At 47.1% G+C, this 17,734-nt stretch overlaps 1 protein-coding gene across 11 annotated transcripts in view; it reads right to left on the bottom strand.

Annotated features, from left to right (window-relative positions):
- Nucleotides 1–17,734, bottom strand: part of CELF2 (CUGBP Elav-like family member 2) — a 304,739-nt gene that overhangs the window by 161,297 nt on the left and 125,708 nt on the right. For 6 of the 11 annotated variants that reach the window (XM_027121595.1, XM_027121594.1, XM_027121593.1 and 3 more), the window contains one exon: nt 6,487–6,683. In XM_027121595.1, the coding sequence (XP_026977396.1) occupies nt 6,487–6,683 (197 nt within the window). Of the gene's footprint in view, nt 1–6,486; nt 6,712–6,840; nt 7,265–17,734 lie in introns of those variants that run through there. The other 5 variants (XM_027121598.1, XM_027121604.1, XM_027121596.1 and 2 more) reach the window with 3 other exon arrangements.

Here is a 17,734-nt window from a genome sequence, read left to right as displayed (position 1 = left end):
TTAATTCAGGGTGAAAGCATCCTTCCTGTGGGCCCCTGAGGCAGCACGAACATAACTCGGGCTGTCCCAGACAATCTAGGGCAGTCACCCTAGTTTGCAAGAAATTTAGGGCAGAAATCCTATCCCCGACTTGTGTGCGTTAAAAATGTAAAATTGGTTCATCTTCCTGCGTTCCGAACTCTTTCTCAATTACTGATTTCAAGAGGACAGCGCTGAAATAAACTGGCTCCAAGTACATTTCTGCTACTCAAGGGAAGAAAGCAAAGGCAGGAAACACAAAAAATGAGATTCTCTCCACACCCACCCCAGCCCCACACCCGCCCCCGATATCCTTCCTTGAATAAAAAGGGTCGAAGGTGCTCTTACAAGCCTTTCACATTATGAAGAATCATCAAGGTTGTAAGATTATCAGCTCTCCTTGGACTCTACCAGCAGCATCCAGCTTTGTCCTTTCACTGAACATGTACAACAGTTCGGAGGTAGGTATTATCGATACTGCAAAGACACAGAGATCGAGGCTGGTTCTCCAGACTCATCTGTGATAATAAACACCAGCTATCGGTCCCCTGACTCCAGGGCCTGCTCTCAGGCTGCCAGAGCCCAGAGGGCTGTCCTGTCAGATTCTGAAATAAGGACAATTAGCTTTGGTGCTTTTTGCCCTTCGTTTCCTCCTCTTTGCCTCCCCTGTTCGTCCCCTGGCCGTCGCATCTCATCCTCCAGGACAACTTTGCCATCGTGCTGAACTGGGAATAGAGGAGGTTGAGCTCAGCTTTCTGTGAATGAATTCCTAAAGACTGAAGTGAGGGCACCGAGAAGGAAAGAAGCGACTCACATTCTGTCATCACCTAAGATCGGTGGAGGGAGGAGGGAAGGATGAAATCACCTGAAGGCAAACCGCTGTCTAGGGCTGTCCCTGGCGTTACCCCACCGGGAGCTGAAAGGGCAAAAGCTGCTCTTTTGAAACTTAAAGGTAATCACCCTTCCCCGAGGAGCTGTGAATGTGATTTTTGTTCCACCCACTCTGGACTCGAGGTGCTGGAAGGGCTGCATCTGCACGGCAGTTAGGCCACAGCCCCCAAGCACATTTCAAGAAAAAAGGAAGTTCTGTTCTTCAGGCCTGTGGCGCGGAGCGCTGGTCGACGCAAGCCACTTCCCCTTCCTAGTTCTCTTTTGACTGAGAAGTCACCCAAGGGAGACAGTAAAAATGGGGTGGGCAAGGCACTGGTTAGGGTCGAGGGTCTGCTTCTACCTCCCATCTCAAGTGTCAAATGACTATGCTGGTCACTCAGCACAGGCTCCGCAGAGTTCCTTCTGGGAAAATCAGAATAATAATACCTGAGTGTTCAAACTCAGAAAAGCATAACTAGCATGCATGAGAGGGTAGGTTTCTTCAGGGTGCTGGGATCCTGAGGTATAATTCTGATTAAAATGGAAACCTCAAGAGTGATGATCCAAGGTACACAATTTATCTACTGCCTAGAGGTTCTGAGTTTGGTGTCACTGGACCCCATCCCCGTCCCCGCCACCCCTTCCACTGTACCTCGTTCACCACCTCCAGCCCCCCAACCCTTCCTTCTCCAGAAGACCCGAGCTACCCTCCGTCTTTACCAGCTTCAGTGAACATTCTGACACACTGAATACCCTTCCTGATCTTCAGCCACATTTCTCTTGTGCATCTCCAGCCCGACACTCCCTGCTCACTCGCTGACGGACAGAGAACCACAACCGCCAGGGCCCGCTGAAAATCGACACAACCTGGGGGTACCTGCCGCCTCCTGTTCAATAATCCCCTTGTTCTCCCCCCTACTGGATTTTCCAAAACAGTCATTTTACACTGTTTTTCTTACGTCTTTGATTTCACCCAGACTTCTCAGAAACACACTGCCTCCTGAGAAGTCCAAGGGCATCTGTGACCGAGTGTCTACCTCCCTCATTAGACCGAGACTCACTCTGGTGTTACTTCCTGCTGAAGGCCCCACTGTCTCGAATGAAGCATCTTTCCATCCGTTGACATGTGCTCCTCAGCCACTCCTTTCGTCCCTTCAAGGATCCTGAGCTTCACCTTCCTTGCACTTGCACTATCTTTTTTTGCTCCATCTTCTTACCTTTGTCTCAAAAAAAAAAGCGCTGCATCTAAGATCTCTTTCCTTTCATGCTGCGACTTCCCAGAGAGGGCAGTATCCACGCACAGCCCCACACAGAAACCTACGTGATCCCTCTCCCGACCTTCCCCATCCTTCTGAAATGCTCCCAGGTCCTCCAGTCATCAAATCTGATGGCTCTTCTTGGCCTGCTGCCTGCTTGACTCTTCTGAGGCACCTCAGACTCAGAGCGATCAAAACTGAACTGACCACCCCTCTCCCTGTCCACTCCCACCTGCTAACTGCTTCCCCAGTCCTCCCAGTTAGGCCCAAAGCTCCCAGTTGTCACTGCCCCAATGGAGTTATTAAGTCCCTTTCCTCTCACCATGGTCATGTCTGTGTCACCTGGTTCCTCCCTCTCCGTCGCCATGACAGCGTCCTGTCCAGGCTCCACAGATTCCCTGACATGGGACACCAGGCTCCTGGCCACCTTCCCTGTTGCTGAAATACCTTCACAGACCCTCTGCTGTCTAAGAAATAAAACTCGAATATTTTAGCCTGAGAAGTCAGTCTTCTAGGAACCGGCCCCAGTCTTCATTTCTAAGCCTCCTAATCTTCCCCACTTCCTTCATTTCCTGTATTTCACATTTCCTCTGAACTCTGGGAGAACGCAGAGCTCCCAGGACCCGCCCTGCGTGTTCTCACCTCCACGCCAGAAACAGGCCAGTGTGTCTACTTGTCTTTACTTACTGAAATCGTATCATTTTTTTTGTTCAAGACTTGGAAAAGATGCCATTTTTTTCCTATCTCCATAGTTGCAAGTTATTCATTCCTCCCCTGAACCTCCAGAGTTCAAATATGCTCATCTCTTTCTTGCTTACTCTTATCTCATGTTCTTTTATATTATAGTTACCTGTGTATATATTCACCTCATTATCCCTATTAGATTTCAAGTTCCTGGGGGCAGTGATAATAACTGTAATAACCACCACCACCATAGCGAGCTCCTACCACAGTCCAGTTCTGTGCAAAGCACGTGTTCTCACGATCTCAGCAACCCTATGAGGACTGTCTCCATTTTCAGGGGAGATTAAGTAATGTGCCCAAGGCCAACATGTAGCAAGTGGTACAGCTAGAAATTGAATCAAGGCTTGCTGACTTCAAAAGCCATGCTCTTAACTAGTATATATTCCTATCTAGACTTGACCAATAACCACTAACTAAAACACGCTTTCCCTAGGTCCTCGGAGGTGGGATGGTTTACTGAGCCAGGTTCCCCAGAGCTGCTGAGGCTGCTTGATCAACACATATATTTATGTGAGAGAAGAAACAGATAGCTTAGACTCTAACTCTTAAAGGATGTTTTCAAAAACAGAACAAAGTTTTTATGCCTCAAGGTTAAACAGAACATCAAATGCAAAGTGACAGAAAAAACCTAATTCACCTGGATTAGGTAACAGCCTGATTTTGTCTCTTTCCTTGGAACTGCTGATGTCAGTAAGGCAACGAGTCAAGGCCATCCTAAAAGCCTTAGATAATTTAAACCATGTTTAGAGAGAGTCTCCAAATTTCTAATTTCTGAGGCTCTGACATCAGCCCTGGGAAAACAGGATCATTTTACTCTGTTGATAGTCAGAACCAATGTAAACGTGGGGTAGTATCTTATCTATGAACAGGCGAATAACGTATGGTACATATAGGTCTCGGTGTAAAGAAAAGTGGTGGTGTTTGATCTCTACACGTAAGCATCTAAGGGCTGTAATCCTCCGAGAGGAATGTCATTATACAGCTCAAATCCCGTGACAACAAACACCGTTACAACAGAGATGTCTGTATAACAAAAACCCTTTCAAGCTTTGGCTGACAGCCCATGTACTTCAAGCAATATTTGATGTGAGACTTGGAGTTCACAGTCATGGGAATTGACCTATATTTCCAAAGGTAAGATTTGAATGATTTCATCTGTAACTTCCATCCCATGATACCATGAGTTGGAGTGATGTACAATCTTGAGCCAGGGGTATAAAAACTAAGGACAAAGACAGAAGCAAAATCAACCCTGTTCTTGAAGGGTGAAATTCCTTCCTTTCACTTGGGGAACGCTTAGGGAAAGGAGAAGGCCTCTGACCCAACCCTGAAATAAAGCAGACCAAGGCAGGTTTTGGCCTCATCGACCTGAGAGGCGAGATGGAGTAGCCCATGAAGACAGATGAACTGGGCTCAAATTTCTACTCTGCCGCTTACTAGCTGGGTGAACTGAGCTATCTGTCTTAACTTTTTGTGATCCTCAGTTTTCTCATCTGCAAAACGATACTAATACCATCTACTTTTAGAATTCCAGCAAGAATTAAATGAGATAACTATGCAATGCTCCTAACATAGAGCCTGGTACGCAGCATGGGCTCCAAAAAAGTAAATTCCCTCCCAAGGCCTCCCTTTCCCTCCAAGACTCTGAGCTGATGCAGACTGTTTAAATGAAGTTAGATATAAGACCTAGTGAACGGAGTTAAAATACAGAGTCACAAATACGGCCTGGTAAAGATACTGATCAGAGGGAACACCGGGGAAAAGAGAGCAAATGGTAGAAGAACTAGGCCAGGCATAAGCATTTACTTGACTTAGAGAAAGGTCTTTTTGGCTAAAGTAGGACACGTGTGACCAAAAGCTAAAATGCACGTAACAAGGCATCGGAACAATAAATGAGCTTTGATCATTATGTCGGAAGTCATTTTGAAAAATGCTGAATAAACTGAAATCTGCAGGCACGTTTTCCTAGTCAAGGATGAACTGTGGTTACTGCTCTCAAGCACTGGTTTACTGCCTCCGGCCTAGTGTTCGGTGGGTGCCATTCTAGATGGTGGGAAGGCCCTTCTTTGCTAAGTCCTGAGCTGCAGCCCATTCATTATCCTGCCTTTGGATACGGTGAAAGTATTAAAGCCAATTCTAGTCTTCTCCATCTGGGAACCACGCAGGTAAAGAGTTAAGGAATATGATCAATAAAGAGTCCCAGCATTGCCCTAATTTGTGATGTTTTTAATCCTCTTGATTCTTAAATATCTAGTTTTCCATTTTTCAAATTATGGGACCATCAAGTGTGTGATGACAAAATTCTTAAATATATTCTTTTGAAAACACTCTTGGTGTTACATGATAGGTTTTGAGATAGAAAAGCAGAGTCCTATAAACATACGCATGTCTGTTCACCTTTACAAAAGAGATATGAACCAGGGGTTTTAAAATGTCTTAAAAGGTTCCAAAAAGTCCTATCAGACCTCAGTAACTACAGGGAACAAGAAACGGACCAACGTTTCTCAGAGTCAGAGAACATCAGAGTTTTAACAATGACCTAGTCCTAGCCCTTCACCTTGACAGTAAAGAAGAGGCTCAGACAGTAGTATGCGCTGATGTTCATATGCTCAACTGAAGTGTGTGTACAAGCCGAACAATGAGCTTGCAGGAGCTCCTGTGAGAGGCAACAGAGAAATAAAATAACAGGCCAGACAGAAATACCAAGGGGCAGAGAAACAGCAACTGTGAGACCCACAAAGAGATGGAGGAGCCCCGGGTACGAAATCCAAGAGATCAAGACCAGAGAAAGAACAAAATTACTAAAGCGAGGTTAAAACATGGACAGAGACCAAATGGTAGCAGCAGAGGAGATATCTTAACTGAAGTCTGCAAAGGGCTGACAAAGGGTGACTCCAACACCCAGAAGCTTCAACCTGGACAGAGGTTTCCGGCCTCTATTTCAATAACTGTACCCACCCCTGCAGAATCACTCTCCTCTTAAAATGGAGGCAGTCACAGCCACCAGATTGTACACGTGAATCTTACCACTGCTAAGGGCGTAAACCAGAGGCATTTTTGAAGGTGTGCTAACTATTTCAGGCCACTAGGGTGCTACTTCCCGCCCCCAAAGGCACACTTCACTTAATGATCTCCATTTAGACCCCAAGAATTAATGTCCCTCCTAAAAGTGTACCCTTTATTCCTTACACCAGTGATTATCACTGTTTATAAGGTACTTCAAGATCCCCACAGCCTATGGAAAAGTGAAATGCAGCTGTAATTACATGGGCAGGAACAGAAAGGTAGGGGTAGAAAGAGCTCGGTTCCTCAGAGAGGCAAGCCACTGCCTAGAAAGTGACCTCAGGGAGGAATCACGCGCCCGGACGGAGGCGCGGCCGCGACACCCCCGCTCCGCTTCTACCTCCCCGCATCCCAGGCCATCTGGTCCACCTGTCCGGGAAGCAGGCGGGCGGGGGGTCGCGGGGAGGGGGCCGGCTGGCCGCGGGGCACAGGGGTAGCGGGCGGCTCTCCCTCGCCCTCCTCCCTCCCGCGATTCCCGGGACGCCCAGGCGCCCTGCGCGCCCCTGACCGCGCGCGCGCGCCCCACTATCTGTACCTTTACTCTGGGGAGGGTTCTGACTCCGGTCCCGGAGGACGTTGATCTGGTAGACAGCTCCGTAAGGCTCAAAAAGTTCTTTCAGCTCCTTTTCCGACCAGGACCGGGGGATCTGTCCGACAAACATCTTAATGGCATCTGGGTCTGGTTGGTCTGAGTGATCCAAAGCGCCGTTCATCTTGTTGGCTGTGCCGTTACTGTCAAAAAGGGAAGCGGGAGCCAGAGTTAGGGCTGCAGGGTGAGGGACAGGAAGACAGAAAATCGGGGGTGGGGGCGGGGAGGCGGAAGAGGAGCACGGGGCAAAGTGCCTAATGAGTCGTGGAAACGTGATGAACTAAAACAAAGCACAGGCACCATTAGGTTGCTCCTCAGCGGCAGCGGCGAGAGCTCTCACTGCAGGCTGCTGTTCAGTATCGCCGCCCGACCCCGGGCGGCGCCCTGCCGGCTGTCACCCGGGGCGTGGACATCTTGAAACCCGGCTCGGGAGGCAGCTGCAAGTTAAGAGCAGGTCTCGCTTGGCTAGGCTGCCATCAAAGCATCCACAGCGTTATCAGCCCCCACACTGGCTCTCGCGTGGAAAGAAAGGCGGGGCTGGATTTCTGCTGGCTTTCCCACCCTTCCACCCCTTTGGGGAGGTTTTTGGAAGAGAGGAGAGAGGTGGTAATAATAAAGTCACATGAAAAGAAAATGAAACACTCGGCAGTCCGTCAGATGACTAATGCAAGATGCTGGTGATGAATTTGCAGAGCGCGCGAGGCATCCATGTGTGCATCAAATTAGTATGTTGTTGCTGCTCGGAAGGGAAAGTGCTCCAGCAATGCGGCTGGGTGCAGCCGATTGGCTGCCCACGCTGGAGAAAAGGGCCCGGGCGGGGAGGGGGGCTCCCATTTAAAAAGCACGTTGTTTATGGGACCCGGGCACAAAGGGTTTAATTCAGAGAGGCAAAGGCGATCTCAGAATTGCCTGCTTTGTGCCGGGAGGAAAAAAGAAAAAAAGCAGTCCCAGAAAGTTGAGTTCCCGCTAAAGGACACTGAATATTTCAAATCTTTCACACTCCGTAAATTGCTCTCTGTATATCTGACATCCAGATGTTGCACTTGAGCTCTAAACAACCATACGTTCGGGAGAGAAAAGAGGAAAGTCTGCCTTTTCTTCTCCTAGCTTCAGTAAATATTTGGGGCCGATACAAAGGGCAAGACCATAAGCTTTTACATATCAATCCTCCTTAATGCTGTTTCCCAAAACCCTTCTTTGAAAGAGACAATGCTTGTTTAGAAGGTGCAATTCCAGTCACCACCATGTAAAAGGATGATGAAAGTGTTTATGTTTTACTTGGATTCCGCCCCCACCCCATGAGCTGCAGTATATAGTAAAGCAAAACCACATACCCTTTGTCTCCCCCGCATACCCCCCCCATGCACCCTAAACCCACCTACTCTGCCCAGCGAAAGGCTGAATGCCCTAAGCAGCATTCGTCTGCAGTACTGTGCTCTTGACTCCCAGCCTGTGAAAATACGGTAAAATGCACTTAAACTCGGCAGACGTAGAACCTACAGAGCCTTGTCCACGACTGTCCCTCAACCCCCAGCCTCCAGCCCAGAAGGCAGAAAGAAAGGGCCACATGGACTAAAACTTCACTGCAAATGGTCACTTCACTGTAGTCTCAGGGTAACAGTAAGAAGGTTTTCAAAGATCTTAAGTAGGCTTCCTTATTTCAATCAAAACCCATCAGAGCACCTTAAATTTGCTGTGAAACTAGGCTAGTCCTGAGCCCTTGGTGGTGGTGGTGGTGGGGGGGAAGACACTGATGGCTAACAAACAAACAAACAATAAAACCTATGGAAAGGAGAAGTCCTGAATTCAATTTAATCCCGAGGGGAAAATGATGCCAAATACTCTCCACTAGGTCCTGGCTTCAATTCCTACTTCTTATCCCCCAATTTACCACTCTGTTTTTTAATCCTTGAGATAAACAATCAGACTAACTTGGTGCACTTTCAGAGCTTTCTCTCATCAACCTTATTGTCATAAAAAATGTTCTGCCGAATACAGTGTTGAGCACAAAATCTTCCTTCAACAACTCAGGTGTAATGCAATGCCTGCTTAGATTAGAGTGCGGAGCATTTAATCTCGTTCCTGCGCACCTCTACTGCTTTTCAAATCGCCCTCTGGGAATTCAATAAACACTTTAACCCGTGGAGCCCGGCTCGGGCAGGGCGGAGGTGGCAAAGGCCCACGCAGAACAGAATGTAGCATTCACAGCTCGCTGACAGTGTGGCAAGACTTATTTCTGGGACAGGAAAGGCTTGTGGTTACCGCTGTTGACAAGCAGCTAGAACGAAAAGAGGAAGGCGTTGCCACAGGTCCCAGCTAACAGAGAACGGAAGTTCAAGAAATGGGGCTCCTGCATCTCGCCTGCACAAAGCGCGGTTAAGACAACTGAGGGGTCAGGCAGCAGCACACTGGTCCGGATATCTAGAGCAAGCATTCATGGGTCTCCAAATGAGGGGCCGTTTTTACTTTCTCAAAAAATACACACTCACCGAGGTGCATAAAGGAAGGGACGCTGCAGAGAGGGTTTACGCCCTTTGGTCTTTATGTTGGTATGTGTTTATGATCCCTGTCCCCCCCGCCAGCCATCCTTCACAGGTGCCTTTAGATCTCTTGTACCCTGAGGCAGAGAAGTGTTGGGGCTCAGGGTCTGAATCCTGGCACTACCACTTCCTAACTGTGCTGCCCTGGGCCTCAGACTCCTCATCTGTAAAATGGTAACAAACTCCACCTCATATAGTCATGTGCTTAGTACAGGACGTGGCCCCGGGTAAGTGTCTAATAAGTGTTAGCTATTTCCGCTGTTCATCTTTTCTGTGCACTTGTGATGCACTAGAAATGAATGAACATCACAAGTCTACTTTTCAATCCAATTTTTTTCATAATATGGACTCAAACACAATTCATATCCTAAGTAATAATAATAGTAACAGGCATCTTTCAGTGAGCACTTATATGCCAGGTACCATGCTAGGTGCTTTAAATACATTATCTCTAATCCTTATAACGTCTCTATGAGAAAGTATTATTTTCCAGATGCAGACGTCTAAGAAATAAATTCCTTTTCTAAGATTACCGGCTTATACATTGTAGAAGTAGAATTCGAACCTGGGCCCAATGGGCTCCAGAGCACAGAACATTTCTAAACCATCATGTGGCCACGTATTGTATCAGGTCTGCTTTGGGCTGAGAGTGAACAGCTTATGGTAAATCTATGAGAAGTCAAGGCCAAGAGCAAGACCTACTGGTTCCCTGGAATCACACTGCCAAGTAACAGGCGGCACTATTAGGAACACATATACGCATCTTTCCTCTTTCTGTGTTGGAATTAGGGTGCAAAGTACTGAACTTAAGAGTCCATGAAGGCTACCTTCCAACCCACGTTTTCTCCATAATCGTATAACGTGTCTCCATCTCCACTGACTGCCTCCCTCTCTATTCCCACCGCATCACATCGATGAGCACCTCTCACCCATATCTGCATCCTTTCCCAACTACCTGCCCATTTTGCAAACAAATGTTCCAAAGGTTTGCAACAAATGCTAAGAGCATGCAGTCCCTTCCCTTAAGTAAATCCAACTATGCCTAGCTGTTACACAAATTCAAAATAACACATCTGGGACTTCCCTGGTGGTCCAATGGTTAAGATTCCATGCTTCCAATGCAGGGGGCCCGGGTTTGATCCCTGGTCAGGGAACTAGATCATCCCACATGCTGCAACTAAAAGAGCCTGCATGGCACAACAGAGAGCCGGTGCAGCCAAACCAACAACAGCAGCAGCACATCTTCCCGATCAAAGCATCAGTGGTCCTACCCCACTGATGACCCCTGTGCTGCTGAACCCCGTGCCCTGGATGCTGACGGTATTGCAGCAGCCTGGGTAACTCTGTTCTCATGTGTGAGAGCTCCTCCTTCTTTGGACTCCCAACTTCCTTCCCAGCTGATACTCATTTCTACCAGAGACTTACTGACTTCTTTTGTCCTCATGGGGCTGCAAGTGCTGACACTTCTAAGGAAGCCAGAAATCATGTGTCTAACAGTTAAACCTTTTGGAGGTGCTTGCCAGAGGCCACAGCAAACCAATTCGATCTACACAGAGGCGTAATTATGGGAACTGATACCCTAACTCTCAGTAAAACTCTCAGTAAGATCTTCTATTTACTGGAATCTGATCTCGGGCTTAGAAAATTAGACTAGTTCCCTTCCCCACACTCCCTAGCCATCCTCAGCCTCCAGGACAGTGCAGGAATTAGGTTCAAATTCAAATATTTATTGAGAGCCTACTCTTTGCCAGAAAACTTTGCCAGGTACAGGACACACAGCATCACAACAGCTCCAAGAAGATGGAATTATTATCCTTGTTCTGGAAATGAAGGAATCGAGAGTCATAGAGGTAAAGTGCCTTTTTCAACGTCACACCCCTAAGAAGAGGCGTCTGCAGAATCCGGACACAGTATGAAATAACGGCCAATGGTTACTGCTTAATATCCCATGAACTGGGTTTCTCTAGGGTGATATTTCCCTTGGACTCAGTGGCCATTGGCAGGCCCGAGACACAAGCCATACCTCTCTGCTGGCGCCCCACCTACAAACTACAATACCATCCTGGACGCCAATTCCGCTTTTGCTCTCGGCCAAGTGCCAACCATCAGGCTCCTCCAGGACAGATGCCATATGGAATTGGACCACGAGTTAGAGAGCACTAAGCCAGCGGGCACTGGTGGTATTAGTCTCAGAGCCAAGACGAAAATATAATGATGTTCGGGGAGGAAAATGATGGTGCTTACTCTTTGCTTTCAGCACTGGCACTGACCTACTTCCCTACTCTATTTTCGAGTAAAGAGAACTAGACCAACAGAGGATATGCAAAATCTTCTGAGGTTCCTCTAAGCAGCAAAATATTACAGAAATTACAATAATTGATTCAATGTATTCTTATTATTGTTATTATTTCCAGGACACAAGCTTTTATGAGGTCCAGTGAATGCAGGTTTCTTTTTGGAGAATGCAAACAAAAGAAGTGATATTTCTATTCTTTTATCTTGCTCTCATTGGACAGCAACCTTCTGCATTACATCTCCATCTCCCTTATCTATACAAAAGGAAGAAAAACAAACTTACAAAATGGGTATGAGAAATGCCAAGTGGCTATAAGTAATTTTATAAAAGTTGAAAAAAAGGACATAAAATGCCACCTTCAGAAGGTATACAAACCTGAAAACATCACAAAAAGATGCCTTGTCTTGGAGAAATTTTGAATAAAAGATAGCTAATCTCCTTGGTAGTTACAAATAATCTTATTACTCCCATACTTTTTTAATCCATCTTACTTTGGTCCTTGGAATATCCTGCATCAGTACTGCCAACTGTGTGCAATGATGGGAATGTTCTATAACCTGCGCAATCCAACAAGGGAGCCACAAGTTACATGTGGCTACTACACACTCGAAATGAAGTTAGGGCAACTGAGAAACGGAATTTTAAGTTTTATTTTACTTGAATTAATTTAAACTTAAATAGCTCTAAATGCAAATATAAGTAGTTTTTTTGTTTGCTTGTTTTAAAGACTAATAGGAGTTGAGATTCACCAAAACATTTCATCAGATAGTTGTGTTGGGAAAGTAGAAATGAAGGGCCAGGAAAATGACACCAATGCTTGAGTCACCCGAGAGCTAGTCAGTGGGCAGCGGGCTGGCTGGCCTGGGCTCTCGTCTTGGCTCAGCATTAAATTAACTGTGGGATCCCAGACTAGTCCTGTAATCACGCTGTACCTCAGTTTCCTCACTTGTAAAACAGAGACACAACAGTTCCCATCTGGTTGTTAAGTTTCTCTAATTCTGCGAGTGGCTGGTCGCTCGGGGCTTCTGCCAGAGAGAATCCTCTCTCTCAGTTTGCGCCAATTCTTCCTAGTATCTCAACTGCAGTCAGCAGACAGGCCACTCTTTCAAAGGGCCCGGGGACCATTTTTTAATATCCCTTGTACTTAAGTAATAGCCCATGAAGAAACAGGTTTTGGGTGGCGATCGGAGGAAACTCTCCAAGGCTGAGCTGCGTGAGGCACAAGCAGGAAGAACCTGGCGATGGGCCTGGTGGCGGGCAACGGGATGGTGTGAAATTCAGTAACGTTAACAGCCTGCTACACTGTCCCTGTTGCTTACTATTTAAGAACAGAATCCTCTCCTCGATGGATTGGCAACGTGGTGCGAGGGGTACGGCATCAGCTCTCTGTCACTCCACTACTCGCTGGGGATCAGAGAGGGGCCCCGCTCCAGAGTTGCAACCTTCTACTCTAAACCTAACCCTCTCCATTTAAGAAGAGGCATTGGCTGTCATCCAACCTCGAGCTCTGGGAATTGCAGCTCCCTTTGAAAACACACCACTTCGGGGTCACCATGAAGAACACCTCTATCTCTTGTGCCTGCCTTTCAACACGGCACCTCTGCACTGCACCAATACAGGTGCATCTCCATCGGCGGGATCCTGGTGTTAGATTCTGGGAGACCTAACGAAACTCTCCGGATATCAGTTTACTCAGCAATCAGATGATGAAACCAAGGCCATTCCTGTATTTACCTGGAAAGTATGGATATAATTTCTCACATGCAGCCAAAGTTTTGTGAGTCATGTCTCCACCAGTTATAGAATGGTAACAGGATGGGGCCCTCAAACTTGGAGGTGAGACTTCTGCAGATCAGCTGGTGAATTCACAGAAGATTAAATAGATCAAATAATACCCTAAGTCGCTGAAGGAGGCAAAGCCTTTCTCCAAATGGTCAAATTGTAAATAAATTAGTTTGTGCTCCTCTGAAGAAAAGTTCAAGTTTCCTGTAAGTACGCACACATGTAACATCTTCATCCCTGGGCTCTGACAAAACTTGAAATGAAAGAAAATTTATTAAGAATGGACAGCACATCGATTTCATTCGCAGATGACTAGGAAAGCACGCATTTGTGATGGGCCTTCCACTGGACGGCTGGAGTTAATGCAGGATTGCATTTGGATGCAGGTCTAAAAGTTATCCATTCGATTACCGGGGTAAAATGTAACCCTGATTCGTAGGAAATCATTCCTTCAGAAAAGGCCTCACAACACGGGTGTCTGGACTCACCAAGGGGAAACATTAGCTTATCTCAACCTGACTGCGAGTAAAAAGCAAAAAGCTAGAAAACCCCCCCAAAGTAGTAAATGTGGAGGCATCCAGGGGGTACCTGAAGGCTGAACACACACAGCCCTCGCTGGGAAGGCAGTGAGGCATCAGCTCCGGACAGCCCCCGCCCAGGGAACTCATTTCCTTCTGTGATTTATCAGAAATAGTTCCGTGGACTGCAGAGCAGAAGGTATTTGTATGGGAGAGTTCTTTAGATGAACTTTTAGAAATGGCAACAGGGAAATAATCATCACGCAGAAGATTTATATCAGGCTTCACCTTTTCCAAGCGCTGCTGGAGCACACGTTAATTAATCCTCCCACTCCAAGGGCCGAGGTCAGCGCTTCTGCCCCCACTGCACAGATGAGCCAGCGGTGGCCGGGGTGGGGGGTGCACTCGCTCGGGGCGCACCACCCCTTCTAGGTGCCCCCAGGCTGCTTCACCTGCCCACCGCTAAATGCTGCAGAATTCACCTGTTTGCTTGGGCAAGCACTTGCAACTGGCCCTTCTGGATGATGGAGAAGACACCGGCTTGGCCTCCGTTAAGTAACTGAACCCGTGAATCATTATGAAATGAAGACGGGTGTGAGGGACAACTAAATACTGGCCCAAACTTCCCAAACCGAACACTAATTTTTACCTAAAATGTCTCTCCCCTATTCACGTTCCGGCAGCGAGTGATGAAAACGAGGGATGTATATTGAGAGTGACGACACAGCTCCTGGTACCCTGCACCTAGGCTTTAGCAACTGTGATTTTCAAGGCAGATAACTCCTGCTTCTACCGCTGGCTACAATATTTTGCCTCGAGTTACTTATGCAAGAAAAAGAAAGCAATCAGGGCGGATTCACAACACTCTCCATCCACTGAAGAAATACTGGTAGTGAAAGTGGGTGGTTCACCTTTGTGGGATTTCAACCCCTACTCCTGCCCCTGCCCCGCCCCCAAAGGTTATTTGCACACAAAGCCCTTTTCTTACTCAGGTATTGAGGACCTGTCTTTTGTCAGGCACGGTGCTGTTTTTTTTTTAAACATTTTAAAATTTAATTTATTATTATTTTTTTGGCGGGGGGAGCTGCGTTGGGTCTTCATTGCTATGCGTGGCTTTCTTTAGCTGCGGCGAGCAGGGGCTACTCTTCATTGCGGTGCATGGGCTTCTCATCGTGGTGGCTTCTCTTGTTGCGGAGCACAGGCTCTAGGCACGTGGGTTTCAGTAGTTGCAGCACGTGGGCTCAGTAGTTGTGGCTCATGGGCTCTAGAGCGCAGGCTCGGTAGTTGTGACACACGGGCTTAGTTGCTCCAGGGCATGTGGGATCTTCCCGGACCAGGGTTCGAACCCATGTCCCCTGAATTGGCAGGTGGATTCTTAACCACTGTGCCACCAGGGAAGTCCCATGGTGCTGGGTTTGAAGGAGAGATAGTTGAAACATGTAATTTATGCCCTTAAGCCACTAGTAGCCACTGATCAGAGTCTGCCATATGTACAATATAGAATCAAACCACAGAACGCTAAGGCCCAGAAGAGAGCAGTATACACGGGCCCGCCGTCAGCCAGCCAGAAGGGATACATCTGGCCATGGGGACGGGCATTCAGCATCGTGAACCAAACTACATCCTTGTGGTCCAATCTGCCAATGGAATCTGCAATAATCAGAGCCACAGGATGATAAGCTATCCCTGAGTTGGCAGTGAGACTGAACAAAAACCACTGCAGCAAGGGAGCTGGGCCTGGAGAGAAAGGGGCCACAGGTGTCTCCCACCCCGTGGAGCATACATTCGAGATAGGGGACCTGAGCCACCTGGAGAAGAGTGCCACGCGGACCCATGGCTGGACGGCCGTCACCCGCACTGCTGACCCTTGAGCTCGGGGGACAGCCCAGGGTCCCACCTCTGCTCCCAAGGCCATCAACTGGAAGCCCATTCCGTCCATGAAGCCCTTCCAGGTCTGCTTTTCACCCTGGCCTCTGGACTATCTCCTCTGCTGTCACCCCCCTCCAGCATTCCTGTCACTCACTATTACTCTCCTTGGTCTGGTCTGATCAACCCTCCCATCTGACCCTCTCCAGCGACAGCTGGCAGAAGGCTCTGGCGTCACCTGGATCTCAGCACCTTTACAAATAACCTCTTCCCGTCTCCCTTTCCTCCAGCTGGGTTTCACGTTCAACTTCCCTGTTTTTCTTACTGCCTCAAACTGCCCCCTGCTCCACCCCGGATCCAAGACCAGGAATAATGTCTTACACAGAACACGCACACGACAGTGATTGCTGGCCTGCACCCCACCCCTTCTCTGACTGTTGAACCTACGGAAACTGTCATTAACCGAGCCCCCAATTCGGCACATGGTGAGACTGTGAAATTCCTGAGGACAGGGATGTCTTAATCATTCCCTCAATGCGCATTTCGGAGGTGACCCACCATTCAGGCATTATTCAAGGTGCTGGGGATAAAACACTGAATCAAATCAGGTAAAACTGCCTTTACGGAGCTACTATTCTAGAGCAAGGCATAAAACGAGCAAACTAAGGAAATCTTCTAAGAGACTGGAAAGAGATCATTTCAATGGAGAAAAAATAAAGCAGGAAAGGGAGATGGGAAGGGTTGGATGCCACGGCAAAATTCTAAATAAGGCATTCAGAGAAGGCCAGCACGGTGCCTTGAATTCAGTCTCAGTATAACCTCAATGCATACTTTCTGAAAGAAGAGATTTAATACAGCGAGAAGTCTTAAAAGTTGTCAACATTCAATCACACACTACACAATCCGTCACTACGATCATAAAGAACCACGTTATCCCACCTGGAACTGTTGTATTGAATCTGGGGGTCAATACACCTATAACCAACGAGTTACTGAGTCAGGCCTGTTTTCCCTGAAATGCCCACTGGGTCCACTTGTCCTGGTGCAGGCACTGTCCTAACTCTGACTACTCTGATGTTAACATCATTGCAAAACCGTTCAGGGGGCTCTCCTACTTTGGACCAAAGGACCAAGATTTCACTGACCTTTGTGCTGCCCTCGGATTCACAACTCTATCTATCCTTCCGTTAAATATTGATCATCTGTCCATTCATTATTCATTTCATCATTTATCAATGGCAAAATTTAACCTCAGGCTGCTCTTTCCTCAACCTGCCTCTGGCCTACCTTCCTCAGTCATAAATGATGTGTAATCAAGGAATACAACTTAAACTGAATGCCAGCCTCAGGGATGCAGCCAGCAGTAGAAGGGTGGAAGATAAATGCAGAGGAGATCAGTAATGCTGCTGTTTCCTTCCACTCACCTGCAAAATCAAAAGCTGACAGTTAATAAGAACTAACTATGTCATATTAATGACCATAGTTTAGATCAGAAAACAGAATCCATTTGTGAACAAAGGTGTGTATTTCTGTACAGTTGCCATTTATGAGGTTCAGATGTACTTCTTTTTTTCTGATAATGCCTTCAACTCATGATTGTGAAATGCCAAAAACAAATACCAAAAAAAAGGACATTAGGACTTCCCTGGTGGTCCAGTGGTTAAGACTCCGTGCTTGCAATGCATGGGGCGTGGGTCTAAGATCCTGCATGCTGCGCGGTGTGGCCACAAAGAAAAAAAAGAATAATAAAAGTTTTTTGTTTTTTAAAAAAGGACACCAGAGCAGTCAAAACGTATTTCACAAAGTTTCTGGCCTGATGTTTATGCCCCTTAAGCCCTTTGGGGGAGCTTCCCAATCCTTTACTCAAAGAGTTCTTGTTTTATGTTGGTAGGTAGCTGGGGCTGACTTACATTCTCCAGGAGTTCTCAAGGACAGCCGCCCAGCAGAATAATTAATTTGTGTAACGACTATCAAGTCTCATCTACAGGGTCACATTATGCTCAACAAATTCTGTTTAAGAACGCAAGGAAGTATATCATGTATTGTTAGGAAGAATTCCTTCCAAATAAGAACAAAGAGAATCGCTGCCCTTCAGGATAAGCTTTCAACTCTACTACAAACTCAGCTAATCAGACCGACTCCCCTACCTGGGCGGCTCCAGGTAGCTGAGATTTTACTTTCTCATTCTAACA

This window comes from Aethalodelphis obliquidens, unplaced genomic scaffold (assembly GCF_003676395.1).
Source record: "Aethalodelphis obliquidens isolate GAN/ISIS:26980383/991018 unplaced genomic scaffold, ASM367639v1 scaffold23, whole genome shotgun sequence".
Classification (NCBI taxonomy): Eukaryota; Metazoa; Chordata; class Mammalia; order Artiodactyla; family Delphinidae; genus Aethalodelphis; species Aethalodelphis obliquidens.
This window is presented reverse-complemented; position numbering and strand designations above follow the sequence as displayed.